This window comes from Lissotriton vulgaris, chromosome 6, assembly GCF_964263255.1.
Source record: "Lissotriton vulgaris chromosome 6, aLisVul1.2, whole genome shotgun sequence".
NCBI classification, from domain to species: domain Eukaryota; kingdom Metazoa; phylum Chordata; class Amphibia; order Caudata; family Salamandridae; genus Lissotriton; species Lissotriton vulgaris.
In genome coordinates this window covers 1732249053-1732273621 of record NC_141694.1, presented here as the reverse complement: position 1 = coordinate 1732273621, position 24569 = coordinate 1732249053, and the positions used below count along the sequence as shown (strand labels likewise).

Genomic DNA, 24569 nt, shown 5'->3' with positions numbered 1-24569 from the left:
CGGATCCCCGAAGCCCTGCAGGCCGTGGAGCCCTGCAGTCCACGTGCCCCGAGCCCTGCAGCCCCGGAGCCCTGCAGCTCCTGAGCCCTACAGGCCTCGGGGCAGGCAGATTGGCGTCATTTCGGTCCCGGCCATCTGGTCGTCCCCCTCGCCTCGGCCATCTGGTCACCCGCAATGCTTTCCTATAAGGCGACCAGATGGCCAGACTTCCCTGGAAGTCCCGATGAGGTGCCATTTGCCTCCCGGATCCCAGCCAGGGCTCCAGGAGGTCGGGTACTTTCGCGCCTTGGGTCCCCTCAGCCTCGCGGTGTGCACTTGTTCCTAGAAAGAGGGGTAGCCTTCCTCTGGATTACTAGGGACAAGGTACTCTGGGACCCCTCTCGGCCTAGCGGTCCTCAGCCGGCAGCTGGACGGGCCAGGATGTTGCCCCTGCCCCGGGTCCGTTCCTGGGCCTGCCGCGTGGCAGGAAGCCCTGGATGGAGTCCGGGAGGGCCCGGGGAGGCGTCCCCTGCGCCTCCAGGCTCCCAGATGGGTCCAGGGGCCCGGGTCGGGTGCCACGGCCCTGGGCCCGGTCCACCGGCCTGCCGCACTGCCAAAGGACCAGGACGGGGTTCAGTCGTGCCCATCCCTCGCTCGGCTGAGTTCAGCAGGTCCGGCCGTGGCTTTAGAGGGCGACCTCCCCATCCCGGGCTCTGTCCTTGGTCCTGCTGCGCCTCCGGGCTTGGGAGCCCAGGCTGGGTCCAGGGGCCGGCCCTGGGCCCTGTCCCTCGGCCTGCCGCACTGTCAAAGGCCTGAGACGGGGCTCCGTTGTGCCTGGGAAGCCTCCCCTTGCCGGGCTGAGTTCAGGAGCTTCAGCCGGGGCCCCTGTGGGCCCGAGGAGGGCAGCCTCCCCATCCCGGGCTCTGTCCTTGGTCCTGCTGCGTGGCAGGGTGCCCGGGACGGGGTCCGGAGGGCCCGGGGAGGCTTCCCCTGCGCCTCCGGGCCCGGGAGCCCCGGCTGGGTCCAGGCCGGGCCCCGGGTTGTGTGCTACGGCCCTGGGCCCCGTCCACCGACCTGCCACACTGCCAAAGCCCCGGGACGGGGCTCCGTTGTGACCGGGAAGCCTCCCCTCGCCCGGCTGAGTTCAGCAGCTCCGGCCGGGGCCCCTGAGGGCCCAGGGAGGGCGGCCTCCCCATCCTGGGCTCTGTCCTTGGTCCTGCTGCGTGGCAGGGTGCCCGGGACGGGGTCCGGAGGGCCCGGGGAGGCTTCCCCTGCGTCTCCGGGCATGGGAGCCCAGGCTGGGTCCAGGGGCCCGTCCAGGCCGCGGTTCGGGGGCCTCCGGCCCCCACCCTGCCGTTCCCTGGCACCAGCTCACTTTTTCGTTGGGGCACAGAGTGACACCGGCTGGCTTGACTTTCGTGCCCGGCAATCTGGTCTCTGGGATCCCCTCGGCCATCTGGTCGCCCGCAATGCTTTCCAATGGGGCGACCAGATGGCCGAACTTCCCTGGAAGTCCCGATCAACCAAAAACAGGAAGAACTTATGGCAACAGTTCATATGAAACTATTGCAAAATATGGGCCTTGTCTCTTAAATGTGTGCGAAACATTCGAAAAAAAATTTCAATCCTGGTGGCCCACCCAAGCACATAAGTAGATGGTAACTTGGTCCTAGAGTGTCAGTATTTACAACACATATTGGAAATTAAGCTGCTTTTATTTCAGACCAGCTCAAAGAAGTTAGAGATCTACTCTTAACTTTGAATCTAATGAATGTAGGTTTAGAGGGATGTTGTAAAATGACATGTTTGAATCCACAGACTTAGTAAACTGGTCAATATGTAAATAACTAACAGATTTTAATCAGGGAATTTATTTGTACAGTTAAAATTGTTGATTGACTAGATCCAGGAAGTATTTTACTGCTAAACAATTTTAGGCTTTTGTTACACAGGGTGGGAATGATGTTCTTTTTAAACCATATCTAGGCTTAAACTGATTATCTATGCTAAAAGGTGTGTTTTACTTATCACTGTGTGGATAATTATCTGAAAAGGTCTCATTATAAAAACATGTTATGCTATTGAGATGTTTTAAATTTAGCACACACACACACATCAAGAAAAGGACAACAAAACACATTTTCGCATTTTTAAATACTTTATATGTTAAAAATACAGCCACCAAAAAATAGTTTTTGTTCAAAGAGGGAAAAAATATACTGCATAATGACACTTTGAAGACAGGCCTGTTGCATGTTCTCGGTCTCAGTGCGGGACATTCTTCTGGAGCGCTATCTTACAAATAGACAATTCTTGTAATCCTAGCTCATTCATTTATCAAGGACAGGATCATACTAAAGGAAGAAACAGGAGAGAAGGAAACAGGCATCAGTATAATTTGTACATGAAGCATAGTTTCCTCACACCAGTTTAAACTGTAAATGGTTAAGTGGCATCTCAGAATTTATTCAAGCAAGTCCCTTTACCAACAGCACCAGACAACCCAGAGACAGGTTACTCCCCCTCAATTTAATAATGCTTTTATTCATAAGGCAGCTCATGGACTGTGGCATGAGTAATTCAAGTGTACGCAGTAACACCTAACCTCTGAAATACTGAAACTGAACATTTGTTGAGTTCTGTTAATTATTATGTGCCTTTATTCAAGTTTAAGACCTTGTTTTATAATCCAATATCTTTACTTATTTTTCCATATTCAAACCTCTATCACTCTGTACTTAACTGTATTTGCAATACCCAAACACTCAAATTGTGTTCACATTGTGAAGTAGACACCTGCGCTTTGAGGGCACTCTAACGAATTTGCCTGTGGGAAGCATTTGGTGTCTCCTCAGATGTCTCTTAACAAGAGATCCCATTGAACGCAGTCTTTGCCTTAGGCATCAAGGTCAATAGGTTCGCTATAAATTGTTAACATTTTAAATGCCATGGAAATGACAGACTTTAATAGAGTGTACACAATTAGCAACATTGTGTGTTCTGACATATGCCATCATACCAATGTAGTTTCCAGAAACCCATACCATTTCACAACTTTTTTCATTTTCGCAGGAAGAACTATTTTGGTTGCTAAATGAGAATTAACAAATGTGAATGTGGCAGCAACAGTATTCATTTTGCAGATTAATGTTGTTCAAGCCCGAAAACAGAATGCTGAAGATTTGGAAAATTTAAAAAAAATGCATGCCTTAGGGTTCAGTGTCAACGTGTTAAGTAGAAGTGCACATCTGGAAAAGAGCAAAGTAAGAAATATTATGTGACATGGTTCCTTGTAGGATTTAAAATGACCTTAATATGGATTTAAGGTTTCTACTCGCTCCCTCTGAAATGTGAGGATAGAGCAGCAAGAAACTATGGTGGGATGGGTTTGAAAAATGTTTCCATTTAAGCCGGAGTATGTTTTTGAGTCTGGAGTATGCTTTACTTTAGGGTCAGCTTGATACCATCCCTAATTTGTGCCAATTTTTACAAGATGTCCTTCCTGAGCGATTACAGACACAGGTACATTATTCTTCCATCTTCGTCTCAGTCATCACTTGAGGTAATCCAACTTCATCCACAGGAGCAAAACCAGAAAACAGAAATGGGTGTGTCTTAATCCCGTCCTTTATGGGTGGTATTCCTCATAGCCAACCCATCCCACTTCCTGATTTTGTTCCTGGCCGGGCTGTGGTCTTCAACCTGAAGATCACGCCATGACAGACACAGACAGGTTCAGTTTGTCCTCCGAGGGAGCGACAGGACACAAAAGGTAAAACGGGTCTCTTCTGGTTGCTAGATGTATGGGCCCTTTTTCCACAAATGGGAGGGGTCGGAAAAAAGGCTCTTTAAAATGGTAGTCCTGAAATTTCTTATACTGCAGCGGAGGCCTGTATCAGTTTCAGTCAGATGGGCGCTTTTGTTTTCCTGGATGCTTTTCTCTGGGATATAACAGCATACTGGGAGCAGGTAAGATGGCTTTGTTTGGGTTAATGTTTGGTAGACACGCCTGAAGAGTAAATATAGTAATTTTTTCCCCTTTTTCAGACGTAGCTTGAAGAAATAGGGAAACACTATTAAAAAAACCTAGCCATATAATCCCTTCATCAAGGGATAACTCAAAATTCAGGTCCAACTCCCGCCTCAGGAAAAGGGCTAGAAGGTCTAGGGATCCTGAAGGACATTACTGTTGAGGAAACAGTCAAGAGAAGTTTGCTAAACACCTTGGTGGGGATGCGTGACGTCCCTAGGAAAAAGGAGAAGAGGATGACTAAGGTGTCTTCATCCGGCAAGGATGATGAAGAAGAAGAGGAAGATGCCATTCCGGTAACTTAGCTGGTAGGAAAATAAACTGATGGCTTGGACGCCTCCGGGCAGCAATCGCGCTCTACAAGTCTACAGGTTTACAGGTTTATATGGAACTGCTGAGATTTTAAGTAGAGTGTGACTGAACATAGGATTCCCAGAGACCATCTTGCTTCTATCTCGGCAGAACTGAGAATTTGATAAAATTGCAGATGCCACGGTTACCTTTCCACCAGTTCAAGTTTCCAGAATCCATGTCAGTGGATTCCTTGCTGGGCAGTCTTGTCGGACACACTGTCATGGCATAAGAAAATGTGATGAAATACCTGATCGGCAAGAAGAGATCCATCTTTGACTGAAGCATGTGCTGGAGCTAACCTAGCAGCATAGGGTGGGATTTATGGAGTATACACCAGTCAATCAATGCTGTACAACTTTATGGAGCTATTCAAGGTAGTCCAAGGAGGACATTAATGTTCCACTCTCATTGAGAGTTTGTAGAAACAAGCAGAGATTATGTCATATTTCATATTATGTGGTAAGGGCAGCAGCCTTGTCAGACGGAGCACCAATAGTGGCACAAAGAAAAGTGTTCCTGAGACTGGCACATGGATTATGCACAGAAGAAAGCTGCTATACACGTGACCTTTGAACACCCTAAACTCTTTGGACCCGAGCTGGATGAGAAACAGCACATGATATTGAAGAAGAAACATTCTTTAGCTTTCAGTCAATGCCAGTCTTTGTTCTCCTCCTCGTCTGGTTTCAAGTCAGATAAGCCATTTAGACAACCTCCTAGTACGCAACATATTCAAGGTGAAACAAAACAAAATAGAAAACCTTTCAAATCTCAAATTGACAAAAGCAAATTTTCTCCAATTATGGAATTTCAGGTCCGGACTATGCCTGAAAAGGCCTAGATAGGCCTGTTGGAGAAAGGATTGCTCACTTCCTGGAAGCCTGGAAACAGTGCACTTTCAGATTCCTTCAGATAGTGGAGAAAGGTTACAAAATAGATTTTCTCTCAATTTCTCCAGACACTGGGACAACTCATACACAACATCCATCCTGCAGAGAGATGCTGGTGTCACTGAAAAAATCTATCCAATCTTTGTAGAAAGAATGCTATAAAAGAGGTCGCTGAACATTAAAAAAGAAACAAGAGTAAGACTCTAGAAAGGGTAAAAATCATCGCAGAATGTCTGAAGGCTCATGGGCTCATTCTGAATTATGCAACATATCAGCTGGTCCCCTCCCAAGAGAGTGTGTGTTTATACGAGCCCTCTTGGACACAGTAAAAGGAAAGGTCTATCTCTGTCAAAACAGTAGAGAGGTGGAGACAAGAGAAAGCATCAGTAAGATTAGGGCTAAAAGTCCAAGGACACATAGCTTCATGTTTATTTATTTTTCCTTGTGTAAGGCTTCACATGAGACCTTTAGTATATCATCGTCTCTTAAAGTTTTGGAGACGGTTACTGACGGAATAAGAGAGGAAAATTCCTATCACAAAGCAAATCTCGAGTTTCCTATTGGCACAAGACATCCTGTCAAACCAAAGGTTTTCATTTGAATCCCAGCGCGCCCTAAGTCCTGACAAATAATGCCAGCCTAGCAGGATGGAGAGCAGTTCTGGAGGCTCTCACAGCTCAAGTAAAGTGGTATTGGAAGCAAAAACAATACTAATAGAATTGGAGACGAGTATTGGCAATCTGGGAAGCTTTAAAGGCATGTTAAGACAAACTTGAACATCAACACGTGCTCATTCAGATGTACAGCCATGTTGGAATGGTTTACATCAACAGACGGGGAGGCATGGGCCAAATCCTCCTCTTTGAATTTGGCAGCATTAAAGATAGGGAAATGAGCACAGAAGTTCCTTTGACCTCTAACAGCCATGGACATCAAAGGGCAGGACAATGTCCAAGCAGACTTTTTGAGTTGGACGTTTCTAACCTCTCAGGATTTGTGCCCATCACATGAGATATTCATGGAAATATGCTGCAGATTTGGAGAACGTCCCTACATCTGTTACATCTGTTTGCCTCCTCCAAAAACACACAGCTGGAGAACTTTTGCACTCAGTTTCCAAAAGTGATTGTTTGGGAGAGTGGATGTTCTAGTAACTCAATAGGCCAGATGACTTCTTCAGGTCTTCCCTCCAATTCCAAGTTTTTGTTAAAAATTCAGAGTGAAAAAAAGAAGTGGTGGCAATGGTTCCCTTAAGGCCAAGGAGATCCTGGTTCCCTCTGCTCTTATCAATGTCTCTTATCTCACTGAAAAATCCCAACCTTTCCTTCAACTCTAGTAAATCATCAGTCTCTAGATCATTTGACTCCTTAAGTTTGGAAGTTGAGAGAGTTCGGTTAAGAGCTAAAGCAGTTTCTGAACATCTAAAAGCTGTTATTCGGCAGTTGAAACATCCTTCTACTTTGCCAGCTTACTCTAGACATTGAAAATGGTACTTAGAAAAACAGTGCTCAATTAGTTGAGGAATTGGAATGGTTTTGCAATTCATATTGAATGGAATCAACAAGGGTTTATGAGTTGCAATAGTAAGAACTCAGTGGGCAAAGATAACATTCTTTGAAGAACCCTGTAGAAGCTTTCCAGATAATGGAGATTTAGACTTCTTCAAACTTTCATATCTAAATCGTTCGTTCATTCTTTCCTCCATGGCATGTTCCTTTGGTTCTTGAATCTTTTAAAGGTTTCCTTTTGAAGCTTTAGCAATTGTAGAGCTAAAATGGCTTACTTTGAAAGTAGTGTTTCCTGTGGCAATAACGTCAGATAGGACAATAGGTGAATTGGGTGTCTAGTGCAATCCCCGCGGTTGAAGATTTGAAAGGTGGAATTGTGCCAACGTATAATCCAGGTATCTTGACTAAAGTTCGATAAGTGTCTTACAGAGAGCAGGAAATGGTGCTTCCCTCTTTTTCTCTAATCCTTCTCAGGAAGAAAACCTGCTGCACTTACTGGATGTGAGAAGAGCTATGTTGGTGTAGTTAGTGTGTTCCAGACAATTCAGGAAGAGAGTTAAACCTGTGTTCGGTGACGTCTACCAGGGTAGCAAAACATCTGGCATTTCTATAAGTAGGTGGATCAGGGAAACCATCTCTTAGGGTTGAGTCTTCTAGGGTCCCCCTTCCAGATAAGATGCCGGGCAGATCAATACTGGAGTAGCAGCCTCTTGTGCTTATTTAAAGGTCTTTCGGTAGCAGAGATCTGTCAGGCAGGAGCCTGGGGAACTCTTTACACCTTTTTGAGGCATTACAGAATACAGGGTGTAGGGGTGGCAGCTGATAGCTTTGGACACGAATTTTTGGAATCCGTAATTGATGCATCATTCTTTAGAATGTTTCATTTGCAATTAACTATTAAAGTTTCTGGACAGTAACAGTGATGTTTGTTAATAACTTTTGTTCTCTTTGCCCAGTATGGCTTTGGTTATTCCTGACAAGTAATGACTGAGATGAGAACGTAGGGATAATACCCTGGTCACTTACTGGTAATCTTCATTAACCTCAGTCCACAGCATCCTCCTCACAGTCATTAAAGGCCCATCCACCCTCTCCTGAGCTTCTGGCCTCAGAGGGCTTGGTAGTGGAGAAACGTGATGGGCTGGCTTTTACTTGTATCACCTATAAGGAGTGGCATTATGTCATTCACTCCTACTTCCTTGCTTTGGTCCTGGGAATTAGGTCAAACCACCTCACAAGTAATGACTGTGACAAGGACACCATGGACGAAGAATAGAGAAGATTACCACCAAGTAATCTGGGCAATAAGACTGCATCTAAAGAACTATTTCTATGAGTCATGGAAAAAAATCTGCAGGAATGCAGCAGCTTCATATTTATAGGTGAACCTTTCATACAAGGAGGGAGACTCAACCAATGGATGCAGAGGTACTAGAGATCGTTGTGTTCTAGGTATGAGATCGAAGGAACTAGATATGTGTTATGGTGCTTTGTGGGGGTTGAGATGTTTCACATTTACACAAACCTTCTTCACTAAAGTCTCAGCACATTTTTATGGTATGTGGTGTGACTTCTCAGAGAACGTTGATGCACCAGGGGGGTCATCAGCAGATGACCATTCTTTATGACTGCATGAGCAACTGCTAAATTCAACATACCCGATTTGGGTTGTTTTATCTTTCTCTCTAGCCTGGAAGCAGTCTTTGGAAAGTCCCGTTTCTACATGTGGGATCAAAGACTTTTTCAGGAGATGAACAGACATCAAAACTAGTTTTTGTCCCAGGAGTTTATGGCTTTAAAGGCAAAGATTATAGGTGTCAATGTTTTAAAGAACCATCACTAATGACTTTTTAAAGCCTAGGTTTGAATAGATTTTTACTGACATTTTGAAATCAATTCCAACAATCCACATGCAGATAGGAGAGAACATAGAAGACCCAAAAGTGGGCAACTAACATAATTCAAAGGCCCTCCCTCCCCAGACATTGCATCCACATCCTGCGTCAGCAGATGGTACAGTCTTAGGATCAGACAGTCCTCCGTAGCTGAATTTTCACTAAGTCAGGCCGGAGGCCCATCGGACTGTCTACAGATATCGGTCTAATAATCATCCAACTTGGAAGTATCTAGGAGTTTCAGTAAATGGAGCCACTTAGGGCAGGTAAGTTCTTTAAAGTCTCTGACAAAGTATTCCAAAAGGTGACCACTATGTCTGGTGAAATCTTTCTTTACACCTCATGTTATTTTCAACGATATTTCCGTTCTCAAGATCCACCACGATCTCTTAATCCACTTATATTCGGAGGGTGGCAACTGTTGTCCCACAGTCCCAGGAGAGTTTGCCGGGCAGCCAGGAAGAAGTGGGAAATGTGCCTATCAAAGGTGCCACAAAGTGGGTAGATATCACGAGCTGGGTGTCCCAGTAAGGCCACCTCAGGCATCTAGCCAATTCTGACCAGGTGATCTGTTCAACAGTGGTTGTTACTGAAGACCAAAAGGTTCTGGGGTATAACTAGAGTATGCAAGTTAAGTGTCCCCGCTTTATGTACACCCCCTTCAATACAAAGGGCTTCCCCCTCTTCATTTTAGTCAGCCAAGTTGGGTTATAGTGTTTACCTCCCCACTGCATGGGGGGGGGGGTAGAAATGCTCTATCTGTAGAGCATTTGGAGTACTGTTTACCTCCCCACTGCATGGGATGTGTAGTAGTTGATCTGTATCAAGATTTTTTCTCGCTGTTAATGATCTAGTGTGATGCCCAATTCTTTCTCTCAAGCCTGCTAAAATGTGTGTTTACCAGTGCCTTGTTTGACGTTGAGCATGCTGCAAATGATCGATGTGGAGTCTTCATCTCCAGTGCAATTTAAGAGGTATTTTTCAAAAGGGGTGAGGGCTCTGGTACCTTCCCGTAATTCTAGGGTCTAGGAGTTAGCGGCAGAGCTGCATATAGCAGTACCGTTTGGTCTCCGAATCCTGGTCGAACAAGTCCCCAGCTTTTAACACACCCCTTCTAGCCATCTGTTGTAAGAGGTTCTATTTAGAACAGACGTGAACTTGTGATTCCACCACAGAGGAGGGGAGGGAAAGCAGGTAAGGCCATACGTGACACCTGTTCTATCCCATACTTCCAGGTTGGCCCTTGTGACCTGGGATAGAAGAGTGAGATTGTCCGCTAGGATTTAGGTTGCTACGGCATTTCCAAAAGCAGCCATCTGCCATTGTGCAGTTGATCATACACCAGCCATTTTCAGTTTCCCTCCTTATACAATGTATTAGAAAGTGGAGATAAGCCTCAGTATAGTAGTGCGAGAGATCAGGAATTCCAAATCTCCCCCCCCCCCCCAACCTCCACTGAAGGTCAGGGATATAGTCACATGGGATATGGAAGACTAATGTCTGAAACATATAAAGTATCCTAGGTAGTATACCCATTTTGTAGGCCTTCATTCTAGCCAGTAGGGACAGTGTTTTGTATTTACAGCTGTTGAGCTCAGATCTGATACATTGTTTCAGTTTAAAGTTTAAACTGTAATTTAAGAACCAAACCATCTTTCCTCTCAACCTAAGTTACCTTGGACCCATCTTTAATTCACTACATTTTTTTAATCATCTATTCCAACCCACTATACTCAGCACAATTGGCCTTTCAAAGGTGTAGCTGACCCTGCATCATTCCCAATGTCCTTAGAGAATTGAGCCTGACAAATGACTAACTATCACCCAGCCCCATGGATCTTTCAGAAACAAGCATGACCTGTCACAAATTCTCCCTAGCCCTACTACCCTCTTAAACCAAGCCCTACCAGTCACACCGAGGTGGGTCTGACATGAGATATGTTCACCCCTCACCCCCCACCTTCCCCCCAAACAGCATTTCAGAGAACCAGGCATGTACGTGACTGACATTACACAAACCATACCAGGATTTTATAGGTGAGCTTCCCTAGCCCTTACAGCTTTTCTGAGGCATCACCAGGAATCTTTTTCCAGTTCCACAGGTATTTCAGAGATTCCATACATGTCTGAACTAGCTCAAAACGATCTGTATTTTAGGGCTGAACTTTAAAGTGACTGGCACATCTCCAGCCTTTTTCCAGTCTTGAAGAGGCAAGTCGAATAAGGGACCAATAAGGAACAAACCAAAGCAACCTTCAAAACATTAGGGTAATATGTGACTAAGACCACTCCATTCCCCAAGCATTACCCATCGCTTGTCCCAAATGCGTAAGCCAAAGCCCTAATAGCCTTTCAGATACCAGCAGCTCAGCAAATCTTTAGATGTATCCATAGACCTCGTGTGCCCTTTTCACATTTGACCTTGTTAGTTGTGGCCAAAGGCATGTGTCGAGGAGTTGCAACACATGCAATTAGGGTTCAATTGAAGTTGGCCAACTTTATACATCTTAGTAAAGTACATGTTTATATTCAAATAAGTAAAATAAAATAGTATACATCATTTTCCTATAATTCTAAAAATGAAAAGCAGACATAAGAGTCTGTCTTGAAAAAGGAATTTCCATGCTCCCATGTGCATCCAAGACAAGTCACAAAAGCTGAGAATCTTAAAATACCATTTCTATTTTATTTCTTCCTTTTTTTTACCGAAGCCTAATCGACGTATCTCTTTAAATAAACTATACATACCTCTGGCTTTCCTGTACCTAGAGGACAGGTCCAACCTTAATTGGTACTACAAACAAATGTGCTGTAATTCACACCCTGCCTGCACTTGGAATCCATCCCATAAGCTTGTTTAACAGATGCAAAAAGTGATAAGTCCCTTTCCATAAACTGACCAGATCACTTGCACCATGCCGCAGGGGAGCATGCAGGGATTTAGAGACCATGGCAGAGGACAGGAACCACTTAATTTGGGGAGAGTACTAAGCTCTTTACATGTAATCCCCCACATGTCAACCTCTTTATCTAACATTTTCTGATATTCTGCTTACAAGAGAAGAGTGATCCACTTTTCTTACTCAAACAGCCAATGATGCCATCTGTAAGAAAAAACAGAACGGGTTTGGCTGGACAGGATAATTCACAAGACAATTGTCAAATCACACAGTCAATATGTACCATGTGACCGCTGGATTTGTATTCCAAACCAATTTATTATCTTTATCACATAATTTCCAAAGTTTTGAGGAACAGGCACAAACAGAAATACTGTCAGATCAAAAGGTTCATGTATACAGTATCTACAAATATACAAATTTACAAATGTACCACACTTGCAACAATGAGTCAAGCAAAGCAAATATTAACACACCAAAAAACAGTAGAACCTATAATAATCCAATTGAATTGCAATTATATACAGTACAAAATTAGTGCATGAAAAAAGAGAGAAATCCAGTCCTTAGAACTAAAAAACCATGAGACAGGCGGGATGGAGATCGAAAAGTGGGCCTGCCTGTCTTCAAACACCTGTGGTGTAGTATTTCTATAGGGTTGCAGTGCTAGGGTCCAGAGTAGTGATATAATTTTACACCCTAGCAACACCCTTTATGTTGCCACAGGGTGGAAGTGTCGACGCGTTTCGAACCTGGATGTTGAAGGTTCTCTTCAGGACAGGGACTGGGGGCAATGATTCTGCACGGGGGCACAAAGGTTGCCGTAGTGTGGGTATATCTTAGTTCGCAGTCAAGTCTGCAATGTACGCAGAGATGGACTGGAGACGTGGTGTCTGCCGCGCGGTGTACACTCGTGGTTGGGGAGTCTACAGACTTCATGTCACTCGGAGCGATTGATTGATTCGTGCTTTACTCACAGATTTTGAGCATCGGATTGACTCACCCACACGACGGGTCGCGGTTAAACCGACTCCGCCCGCCGGCTTGAATTCGGTTCAGTGACCAGGCGCCCAGTGACCAGCGCTGCAAAATGTGAGTTATCCCTAACCACGAGTGTACACCGCGCGGCAGACACCACGTCTCCAGTCCATCTCTGCGTACATTGCAGACTTGACTGCGAACTACGATATACCCACACTACGGCAACCTTTGTGCCCCCGTGCAGAATCATTGCCCCCAGTCCCTGTCCTGAAGAGAACCTTCAACATCCAGGTTTGAAACGCGTCGACACTTCCACCCTGTGGCAACATAAAGGGTGTTGCTAGGATGTAAAATTATATCACTACTCTGGACCCTAGCACTGCAACCCTATAGAAATACTACACCACAGGTGTTTGAAGACAGGCAGGCCCACTTTTCGATTTCAATCCCGCCTGTCTCATGGTTTTTTAGTTCTAAGGACTGGATTTCTCTCTTCTTTCATGCACTAATTTTGTACTGTATATAATTGCAATTCAATTGGATTATTATAGGTTCTACTGTTTTTTGGTGTGTTAATATTTGCTTTGCTTGACTCGTTGTTGCAAGTCTGGTACATTTGTAAATTTGTATATTTGTAGATACTGTATACATGAACCTTTTGATCTGACAGTATTTCTGTTTGTGCCTGTTCCTCAAAACTTTGGAAATTATGTGATAAAGATAATAAATTGGTTTGGAATACAAATTCAGCGGTCACATGGTACATATTGACTGTGTGATTTGACAATTGTCTTGTGAATTATCCTGTCCAGCCAAACCCGTTCTGTTTTTTCCTATTGTTGAGATCCGGGCTGGTCAGAGGTAGGATCCAATACTTTCACTGTTTCACAGTCTGTAAGAAAAGGCACCATCCCAAGTTAGTTACTTAATTATCTGAGCCAAAGCAGAGCCAAATCAATCAATCACAGGGAGGAAACATCAATATACATACTTAGGACTAGATGCATTCTTTGCGCCATAGCACAATGAGGCAAGATGCACTCTCTGAATGTATGAGGTTAGATGTAAAGCATCAAGTACAAACATTCTTCAGGTCACACTTAGTACTACTGCAGCACTTGCACCTTATTTATGAGTTTTTTATATATATATATATTTTTAATCAAGGGTCATTTCTTTATTCAAGAGACATTGGTGCTTGTGATCACAGTTACAGAAGCCCAGTGCAAATTATTTAGTGTTTATTGAAATTAACTTTCTTTTTGGGGGGTAGTGGGTGGCGTGGTCAGTTCCCCCATTGAGGCACCTCTCCCCTAAGCCTTTTCAACTAAAAGATTGCAGGATAGGTGTGTTACAGCCAGGGCAACAGCTATGCACCTCCAATTGATATTCCAAATGCTAATGGGCAATGAGGGAGTATGTAGGGTTTCGTAATTTATAGTAATTGTCATATCTATTTAGCAGTATGCTATAGATCTGCATTACTATTAATAAATTGCAAACCTCCTGGAAGAGGTCAGGTGAGATACAAGGTTAAAATTCAACTCTTTCAGCCAACATCTTTTGGTTGGACAGATCTTAAGTACATGCTAATAAGGGTCAACTATCTTAGAAAAGGAACTGTAGGTGTTTCAGTCTGTATTCATTACATTAGGGCGGACTTGCTGGGGATTTGTAGCCCAAGGTGCGGCCCTTTTCACCTGCACCTGTGTGGAGACTGCCTCATGAGACTCTTGTAAAAGGTACATTCAGTCTACCCTAACTTTGGTACCTTGCCCAAAAACATGGGACATGTACGAGTGCTACACTACATGGTACAAATGGAGGGTGCACGTTTGTGGCACCATGTAAATAGCTGTGTACGATGGTGGGACCCCTGAAGGCTACCCTTGGTCCATGGTGGATCTGATAGCCCTGTATGTCTCCGTTGCTTGGGACTACTTTCCAAAACTGGAGTGTAGTTTCCTCTGCCGAGTTAAAAAGTATCCATATTCCTTTGCTGCTGGCTGTCACTTATAAACGAGAGCTCTTGGGCTGGACTAGCCTGATAGATTCACATGCAGTAACTGACCTCTTCAGCGTGCTCTGGTCTATGGCTACCAACATCAGAGCCTACACAATGCACTTCCTTCCGATATTAGGATGATTATGAATTTTGAAAAAGGCAAGGTGTTGTTTGACCCAAGGCTGCTGGCATGTGCTCCAAAGTGGGATTACTACTGGCCCTCTGGGCCAAGGGTTAAGTACATAATCACCAGTGTGTACCAGGAACACGTCCTATGAGTGCGACTAATCTCCCACAAGCTGTGGATGAGCCTAGACTGCTATCACCAGTATAAAAGAAAATAAGTCTACCACTTGTAAGATTTGCACAATGCCAATCTGACTTGTGTAGTTCTGTGAATGATACTGACCAAAGGAATTAATGTGATTTAAACTTGTAACTCTCTCATCCCTTCATGTCCTATTCACAGGTACGTGCAACTGGCTCAGATACCTCACAGGATATGGATTTACATTTCTAAGGCACTCACCTGTAAAGATATATAAAGAAACACAAGAGATGAAAGCCCAGTTTAATCATGGCTTCTTTCATGTGTGATTTCAGCTGTCCACGATTGTGAATTTCTGTGGGGTCAAACACTCCTAGGTTGCCAGTTGGCACCATTATATACCTGTAACAGATTGAAACAAAGAAACAGGTCATTAAGTACACACAAAAAGCTAAGTGTGAGGCACATAGAATAATGAATCTAAAAATCAAGGTCTCAAATCTTTGATGTCCATGGCAGATTTTGGTACACTACCATACATCTGTTCCACTACTTTGAATCCCACCCACTAGTTGATATATGTCTGACCTTGCTTCTCCGACATGTTTCTTCACGTGGATAGGTCTTGGAATTTAACACCTTAAACGCAGAAGGGCATACAAGTCTGTTCATGGTCCTGGTTCAATTTGGCAGTCCATAAGATCCCAGAATAGGCACGGTTAGACTGGACTAGAGTGCCAAATTGTTTTTTAATTGTAATGATTTTACATCTAAACCATGTACTCTTCTTGCTTTTGGCCCATCACCACCAGAATTGCCCTTTCTGCTGGAACACAGACATAAATAAAGTCCTTGCCATGGCAAAAGTAAGTGAAAGGAATTGCTGCAGTGGGTGTTAGCCAATCGTCATCCCTCGAAAACAGAGGATTACAACTGGGGACAAAAGGATGAAGGCTGAAAGACTGTCGCATCTTCATGTCTTATGTTGCATTAGCACCTTCTTTCTGTTAGGGCAGAAGGAATGATGCTACAAGTAAACAGAATACAAATAATGGTGATTGTGGTAAAGGTTTGCATAGTAAACTGTGCTGGGTATGTTAAATGCCAACCTGTTCCTGTACACCTATGCAGTGCGATTCAACTATTTTTTACTAGAGTATAAGTTTGTCTCAACCATCAGTCTCAAAACCAGCAAAGAACCCTGCTCCTCTAATCTGCAATCAGTCGAATGCTACAGCAAAAAGCACGATACCTCAAAATAAAGGCTTTGTTATCCTTCATTTCTGTTAGATTTTAAAGCTTGAACAAAATGTTCTCAAACACATACCTAGAGACTTCGAAGAATGACTCAAACCAAAACCTTCTCTCTTGCTCAATAGGTTTGCATATGTCCAAACTCCCCTAGACTATAAACATGATATTTTCCAATTTAAACACAAACCCAAATCATTTATAAAACTCCTCATCGTTGTTGTCTATATCCCCCCGGGACTGCAGGCTACCACTTATGCCGATCTTGGCAGGACTCTCCTTGGGCTTCCGGATGGATTGTTAATCCTGGGCGGGGACTTCAATTCTGTTATGTCCGGTGAATCTGATCGACTTCCCCCTAGGGTATTGTTGCCGTCCCAGATGTGGCTCAGTGAGATGGCTGATACTTTTGGCTTGGTAGATGTCTGGCGATCACTACACCCTACACTCCAGCAATACACTTTTCACTCTGGTGCGCATGGCAGCCTCTCCCGTATCGATTATTTTTTTATGTTAGCCTCCACTCTGTCCACTGTTCGGGAGGTGCGGCATCTTCCCCGGGGTATCTCGGACCACTCCCCCTTGCTGCTTACGATTTCTGTGGGTGGTCTACTTGGCAACAGGGTCCCCCCGATTCCTCCCTGGCATTTCCGAAACCCCCGGCTCCGCTCAGATTTGATCAAGGCAATTGATTGCTACTTCAATGAGAATGTGGGCTCGGTCACTTCCCCCACTGTTCTTTGGGAGGCCTTCAAGACGGTTATTAGGGGCTCCGCCCTATCATTCATTGCGGCAGAGCGTAGGGTAAAGAGGGAGGCTGTTTTGGCTCTCGAAACCGAAATTACTGCGCTTGAAAGTGAGTTGGGTGGGAATGACACGCCTGCACTGCTGCACACTCTAGAATTGAAGCAAGCAGACTATAAAGCCTGTGTCACGGATGCTGCTAAACTGTTGCGAGCGAATCAACTAGGCCGACTGTATGATGTGGGTGACAAGGCTAGCAAGCTCCTTGCGTGGCTGGATAAGACTGAACGTGCGAGTCGTGTTGTACCTGCCATTGTTCGAGAATCTGGTGAGAGTGTCTCTGATCCGGGTGAAATTGTTGATTGCTTTGTGGACCACTTCCGGAAGGTTTACACGCCTGTGAGTGATCGCGATGAGGCCGACTCCAGGCTACTATTGCGGGACATTGCCCTACCCACTGTTTCGGATGAGGATGGTCCTGCCCTGGAGGCCCCTTTTACTGTTGATGAGATTGCCCTCGCTATCCGATCCTTGCGCTCGGGAAAGGCGATGGGCCCCAATGGACTCCCCATTGAGCTCTACAAACTTTGTCCGGACAAGATGGCCGCCCACCTGCGTCACATGTTTCTCGAGGCGGTTGAGGCTGGATGCCTCCCCCTTGAGCAGCGCCTCGCTACTATAGTAGTCATTTATAAGGACGGCAAACCTCGTGACCGCTGCGCCTCGTACCGCCCCATTTCTCTCCTTAACGCGGAACCCAAAATCCTTGCCAAGGTACTGGCCAATCGGTTGCTTAAGGTGATTTGCGACCTGGTCCACCCGGATCAATCCGGTTTCATCCCCCATAGGAACACTGCCCTTAATCTGCGTAGGCTCCACAGCGTTCTCGCGAGAGCTCCAATTCTCGCCGAGCCGGCAGTGGTCGCTTCCCTGGACGCCACAATGGCTTTTGACACTATCGAATGGCCCTACCTATGGGCGGCCCTCGCTAAATTTGGCTTTGGCCCTAATTTCATCGCATGGGTCAAGCTCCTTTACGAGCGGCCACTGGCCCAGGTCGCGGTAAATGGTAGATGCTCGGACCCCTTCCCCTTAGGCCGTGGCACGCGCCAGGGCTGTCCGCTCTCCCCGCTTCTATTCGCATTGGCGCTCGAGCCCCTTGCCGCATGGCTTCGCTGGGAACCCTCTATTAAAGGGATCCGATGGTCCCCAGACCTCGAGGATCGTGTCTCCTTGTACGCGGATGATATCCTCCTTTATCTCACCTCCCCTCAGAAGTCGCTTAACGTTCTCTTCGACGTTCTCACGTCCTTCGGTAAAAACTCGGGACTTATCAACTGGAACAAATCCTGTGTCTACGTCATAGCTGGGACTCTGCCGCCTCTACCCCGCAGGTTTCCCATTCTGGTAGCGACCGACGGCTTTAAGTATTTGGGGATCTATGTATCCATGACCTCCTCGGTCCGCTACGAGCGAAACTTATACGCTCCGCTTCGTAGACTTAAGCAAGACGTTCGACGGTGGCGCGATTTGCCTTGATCTCCATTGGGCCGAGCGGCGCTCTTTAAAATGATGTCGCTCCCCCGATTTCTCTACGCCCTGCAAAATTTTTTCGACCCTGTCCCAGCTCGCTACTTTCGTGAAGTTGAGAGCTTACAGCGTCAACTGATTTGGGATGGCCGTGCCCGCATTGCCTTGTCCAAGCTCACGCTCTCCTGGTATGATGGTGGTATTGCGTTGCCGGACATTAGACGGTATTACTGGGCTTCGCACCTGAGCGCTATCAACCATGCGACCTACGCTCCGGAGCCCGCTCCCGCCTTTGCCTTGGATAAACTATTGTTACCCGGTGGCAATTTCAATAGGGCTCTGTATTCAAAGGCACCCTTTCGACTCCTTACGGGCCCGACGAAATGTGCGGTGAGGGCATGGAGAGACGCTACCGTGGCCACGGGCTGGGGTGGTAGGCTGACACGTATGACGCCACTGTATGATTCGGAACGGTTGGGCAACCTGTGGAAGACGAAAGGATTTGAGAAATGGGACATGATTGGGATCAGCACGGTGGAGGATCTATGGGCACGGGGCGCGGTTAAATCCTTTGAGCTATTGAAACTGGAATACCGGCTCGATGATAGAGAGCACTTCCGGTATTTGCAGGTGAGGCATGCCTTGTCTTCCGTCTGGTACCGACATTCCGCAGTCCTCCCCTTTGGAGGATCGAGTTTTAGACGGCCACGTCCCCGATAGTACCATCTCCTTAATCTACAAAAAGCTTATTAACAACAGGGCTGACCAACTTGAGAAGCTCCGGGCTTCCTGGACGGCAGACGGTCTCGAATTGGACGACGAGGACTGGCAGTCAGCTGTGTCCTCCCCTAAGGAGGTGGCTATTCCGGCTCGGCTTCGCTTTGTCCAGTTGAAGATCCTCCACCGTGTGTACATGACTGGAGTGCGTCTGGTGCGAATGGGTTTGGTTTCGGATGGACGATGCAGGCGTGGGTGTGGGATGGATGGTACCTTTCTTCATGTTCTGTGGGAATGCCCGATGGTTGCAGCTTATTGGTCCAGGGTGCATGATGTTATGAGTCGTGTCACTGGGATCCCACTCCTTCCCGAAGCACGACGTTGTCTGTTAAATGTGTGGGAACCGTCTGATTGTAATGCTGCCCAGACACTTTGGGTTACCCTGGGCAACATGGTCGCAAAGAGAGACATCGCGCAGCTCTGGGGCTCCCCTAGATTACCCTTGCTCAGTGCTTGGAAAGAGAACATGGACTGGTCCATGTTCCGAGAGAAGACGGTATATGAGGCTCGGGGGCGTCCAGGGAAATGGTCCAGAGTCTGGGCTCAGTGGAATACTTATCGCGGAGATATCTGTTCTCCTCCGCTTGACTATGAGGTCCCTCTCCCCTCCTCTCCATGATTTACGTTCCTCCTCCAATTTCACTACATGCTTTGTCTTCCCTCTCGTGCTCACCCCCCCCCCTTGCCAGGTGTCCTTCTTTACTAAGTCACTTTCTCCCCCCACCTCCAGCGACCCTTGCCACTATGATACCATGTGTTTGTGTGTTGTTGTTCTTTTCGACAAAAACATAAAATTAAACCTTTCTTATCCTATTGTATGATGCTATGCTCTAACCTATAATGTGGACTTGAAAGTTTGCTTCAGCAACGTACTGTCTCATAATCTACTTTTCACTCAGCCTGTTTACGTCATAGCGGCCGGCCCTGCGGGGTTGTAGGCAGACGCTGTGTATTGTGCATTCGCAAATAAAGGTTTAAAAAAAAAAAAAAAAAAAAAAACTCCTCATCGTTATTCCCTCCTAATGAGTTGCATTTTCAATTGTTACGGAGACTGTGGTGCTCACCGTTACCATAAAACAAGATCCGTTGGCGCCCAAACAACAAAAATCCCATCAACGTAGACCATGACAACCCAGAGACTATGCCAACAATTCTGTAAGCAACCATTTGTTGGTGAAAAAAATACTAACTGTGCTTCATGTCCTAAAAAATCGTTTGCTGCAGGTTATGCTGATAGGATTAAGACTTCCAGTTACATTTGACACCATAAATCATAGCATCCTTCTGAGACTGCCTTTTTAGACAAATTCACAAAGTTGTCCCTCACTAACGAAGTTCCCAAGAAGCTGCCCAGTTTCCACTAACTTTCAATATGTGTGTTCCCACTGAGCAGGTCTAACCAGGTCTAGTACTTTTGCATTATGCCATGTTCTGATGAGACCTTGGTGCACACTTGGTAATAGAGGGCTTCGAGACATCTTGGACTGTACTCCCTTCATCCGTCCAGCAAAGGCTATCCTATTTATGAACATGAAGATCTAATTCTTCAACCGAATATCAAATCCAAAAGCATGGTTCATAAGTTACTTTACAAAATTACTGCAGTTTAAAAAACCTAACATGTCTTTTCCCCCTTCTTTTTCCAGGGTACTCCATATACCAACGATTTAGCTCCGAAGAATATAGAATACAATATCCAGAACATCTCGGACATGAGGTCATGCCCATAGAACAATATATTTTGTGAGGCGTGGTTGATATCAGGTTACAGAAACCAGGATGTACTTGGGATCAATACTGAACACCACAATAGGGTTTTACACTTTTAAATTACACAATTACAATTTGAAACACTGAGAGATAAGTGGATTTTTCCATAATCAAATTTAATTTTGAGCAACGCTGAAGCTGCGATTACAATTCAGATTTCCAGATTTGACAATCTGCAATTTAGAAGATATGGTTCCTTTTTCTGAAGTTACTGATTATTTAAAATGTTGTTCTTCCTTCAGATATGACTCTGGCCATGTTCATGACTATAATAATCATTTTGTTAAAACCCCTTTATCTGCGCTAACCAACAATACGTAAGTTTTAACCATCCAAATTTGATATAACTGGTAAATCAGTGTATGTTAAATATTACTCGTAGAGTATTATAAAACCTATCAGAAAATGGAGAAGGAAACCAGAGGCATGCAAAATCCTATCAAGAAACTACAATGCATAGAAAATCTCCAACTCCTTTTTGTTGCGTCAGTGCCAGCTTCAACTGGGTTACTTTTCAGGTATCTGCAGACAATATTCCACACTTTCAAAAGAAAAATGTATTGGGAAAAATACACATATTAAAAAATAGAATGCTGAAATGCAATTTCATGCGTCTTCAGTCTCCTGAATGAATACTTCGAAGTGCACCTTTGGCCGCAAAAACAGCTGCAAGTTACCAGCTTTGAACTTCTGGATTTGGCAATATTTGACTGATCAGCTACCTAAAATGCTCAAGCTCCGTCAAGAGTGTTTGGAACAGTGATAGAAATCAATCGATTCCTGCCCATTATTTTACACTGGATTCAGCGCAGTGCTCTCACTAGGCCACTCAAAAATATTAACCTTTATGTTTCTTCCCCGCTAAAGGGTAGCAGTGATTTGCACTTTTGGTACTTTTCAATCTAAAAGTTTAACTTTCGTTACAGTTTCAGCTTTCTTGCATAGTGCAGAATGCGCTTGCCAAGGACGCTTCTGTACTAAGATACATATACCCTGCAGATGAGAAACACCCCTTGAATATGGCAATTCCACAAACAAATGTGACAGAAAGTCAATGTGTAGTTTAGCTGGTGGTGTGTCGGGCTTGCACTTAAACCAAATCTTTCCATTTTAGTTTTGTCTGACCGTAAAACTTGCATACAGAATCTTCAGAGATTGTTTTTGCTAAAATGTGGAGATTATGTATAAAAAAATATGATTTTATGAGTTTTGACTTCAGGCTATAGCTATAGGTCAACAAATGGCGAACACCTTAAAAGAATGTTTAGACTTTCCATAAGCGCTGAATATATGCACTGACATCAAGGGGCGGAAGTATTGGATCACATGTGAGGCAGGCACGCAATATTGATCAGAGCAGGGATATTTTCTCAGTCTTCTCTTAATCTTACGGTTACCATCACACACTTTGAATATCTGTTTAAACAAAGTAAGGAGTTGATAAACCTGTTTCAGTGCATTCATAAATATAGTATTTTCTAAGGATGGTATGGGACTCATCTTAGAAAAGCCCTTATGGCATAAGATGTATATGCATGCAGAAATAAAGGGCAATGCAACAGCAAGAATGAACATAGGTTTCTATAGTTACAAACGAAGAACACTTATCTGCACTTACCTATATACATTCCACGTAGCGACAGGTAAGTTCAAAAGGAAGATGAACCAGTGCAACGAAATGAGCATTAACACTGTGACAGCTGTGTGTCCGATTAATTCCGGGAGCACCCACTGCAAGATAAAAGACCCTCATTATTACAATAAACAATGCAGCTAGAGAAGGTCCGCCTGCTGAAACCACAGCCGACTTCCGGGCAATAAAATGAACAGCAGCAGCGTACTTTAACCTTAGAATATGCCATCACATGGCGAGAAGGATATGATGCATATCTACAAAAATATGGACCTTGGTCCCAGGGCTTCTGTATTAAAGAGAGGAAAGGGCAGTCTGGGCAGCACGGTTACATAATAAGCAAGTGGTGGCTTCCTCAACCAAGAACAACCTGAGGGTTTTATGCAATATTTGATTTTCATGTCTTATGTATTTTTGGAATGCTGAGCTGCACAACAGTAATAGTTAAATTATAAGGCTATTGATAATTCGCAATCTAAAATATTCCTTTAATGCACACGTTCCTCTTTAGCTCTATCAGTTAACTATAGTGCAGGTTTCATTAGCAAAGAAGAGATGCAAATACATCTGCACTAAGAGATTAGGGAAGGAGGGTTGTTTTTTTGTTGGTTTAGGATTTCATTTTACAAACATGTGCTATTTGTGGGATTGTCCTTTCAGTTTTATCGTTTATTTTAGAAAAAGCGGCCCCTGCATTCAATTAAGTTGCCAAGAGCAGGGGAAAATGTCTATACATTTTTAAACATACTTGAGCAAGGAATATTTCATACACATCTGTGTGCATGCAAAATTTCAAACCAACATGCATCATTTCAATCGAATCAACAAACTCATACCGAAAACGATTTTTCTTTCTTTTTTTAAATATATTCTTTAATTTAAAAAAAGATGTACTTATTATAAAAAAGACACATATTGTGATTAAAAAGTCACGAAAAATGTGTATACATCTATATAGGAAGTGTCCTTAACATGCATTTATACATGAATCAATATCAGTGTAGCGTTTGATAGTCATTAAGTAGAACTACGGCATGGAGAACATCATGTTCAATGAGCAATTGTTTTGTAATATACAACACAAGACAAAAAGAAACATATTAAATAATTCTGTAGTAAAACACAGACATGGATCATGTTATAGATGACATGACGGTGAGATGACCGACAGTATAATTTCAGCTTTATCTTATGATTTGTGTTAGTTTTTGTACCCATTTCTGCATTTGAAACCATTTACACTGGCATGGGAAAAAAAAGTCTTCAATTCCATTCCAGTTTCTGATTAGAAGTATCGCTGAACAGAGTCTATGGAGACCATATAGAGAGCACCTAGAAGGTGAAGTCTCCAATTTATTAGTGACCACACCCTCCCTTCAATACAGAGAGAACCCAGATATACTGCACTAAAATTCTCTATGGAACTTCATTTTACAAGTAAACCGGATCCTTGAAAATGTGTAAACTGGGCAAAAAGACCACACTGAATTGTGATGGCAGGCCTCAGCTGTCCAGATCTTATTCCTGGAGTGAAGCACTTCCATCACAGTGCTCCGCCAGAATGGGCTTCAAAGGACTCTTGATGGTATGGTTTAATTGAGGAAATTATGAATAATGCACAACAGGGACAATCTAAGTTTAAATGGGCTGAACTAAAAGAGACGGTCCACAGACTATGAATAATGCTCTTCTCCGAAGCCTCCCTCCCTATTTTATCCTAGTCTGTAGATAGGACTATAGCAACTCAGAGGATATTTACCTCGTGAGCACAGCAGACTATTTCTTCCTTTGAGGTCCTGAAAATGTATCACTGCACAAAGTGTACACAAAGTTTAAAGTCTGTTGAGAAATCGATTAGAGAGCCCTTTGTGTAGAGACCCCTTGGAAGAAGGTATGCTACATCCTCAAAAAGTAGGATGAACTCAATTAGCAGAGGAGAGGAAAAAACTACTTTATACTCATAATCCCGGAAGAAAAAAGAAAAACTAGTTATGAAGCCAAGAAGAGTGTCAACAGCCAGGACCACTTGCCTCAAAAATTCACCAAGTACAGCT

At 44.4% G+C, this 24569-nt stretch overlaps 1 protein-coding gene across 1 annotated transcript in view; it reads right to left on the bottom strand.

Moving 5' to 3' along the window:
- Nucleotides 1-2124: 2124 nt before the first annotated feature.
- The window catches only part of CNIH4 (cornichon family member 4), a 57722-nt gene continuing 35277 nt past the window's right edge, over nt 2125-24569 (bottom strand). Inside the window, exons 3-5 of the mRNA XM_086925471.1 lie at nt 22501-22613; nt 15072-15212; nt 2125-2333 (exon numbers count right to left, since the gene is read on the bottom strand). Coding sequence (XP_086781597.1) covers nt 2306-2333; nt 15072-15212; nt 22501-22613 — 282 coding nt within the window. The 3' untranslated portion in view covers nt 2125-2305. The remainder of the gene's footprint in view (nt 2334-15071; nt 15213-22500; nt 22614-24569) is intronic.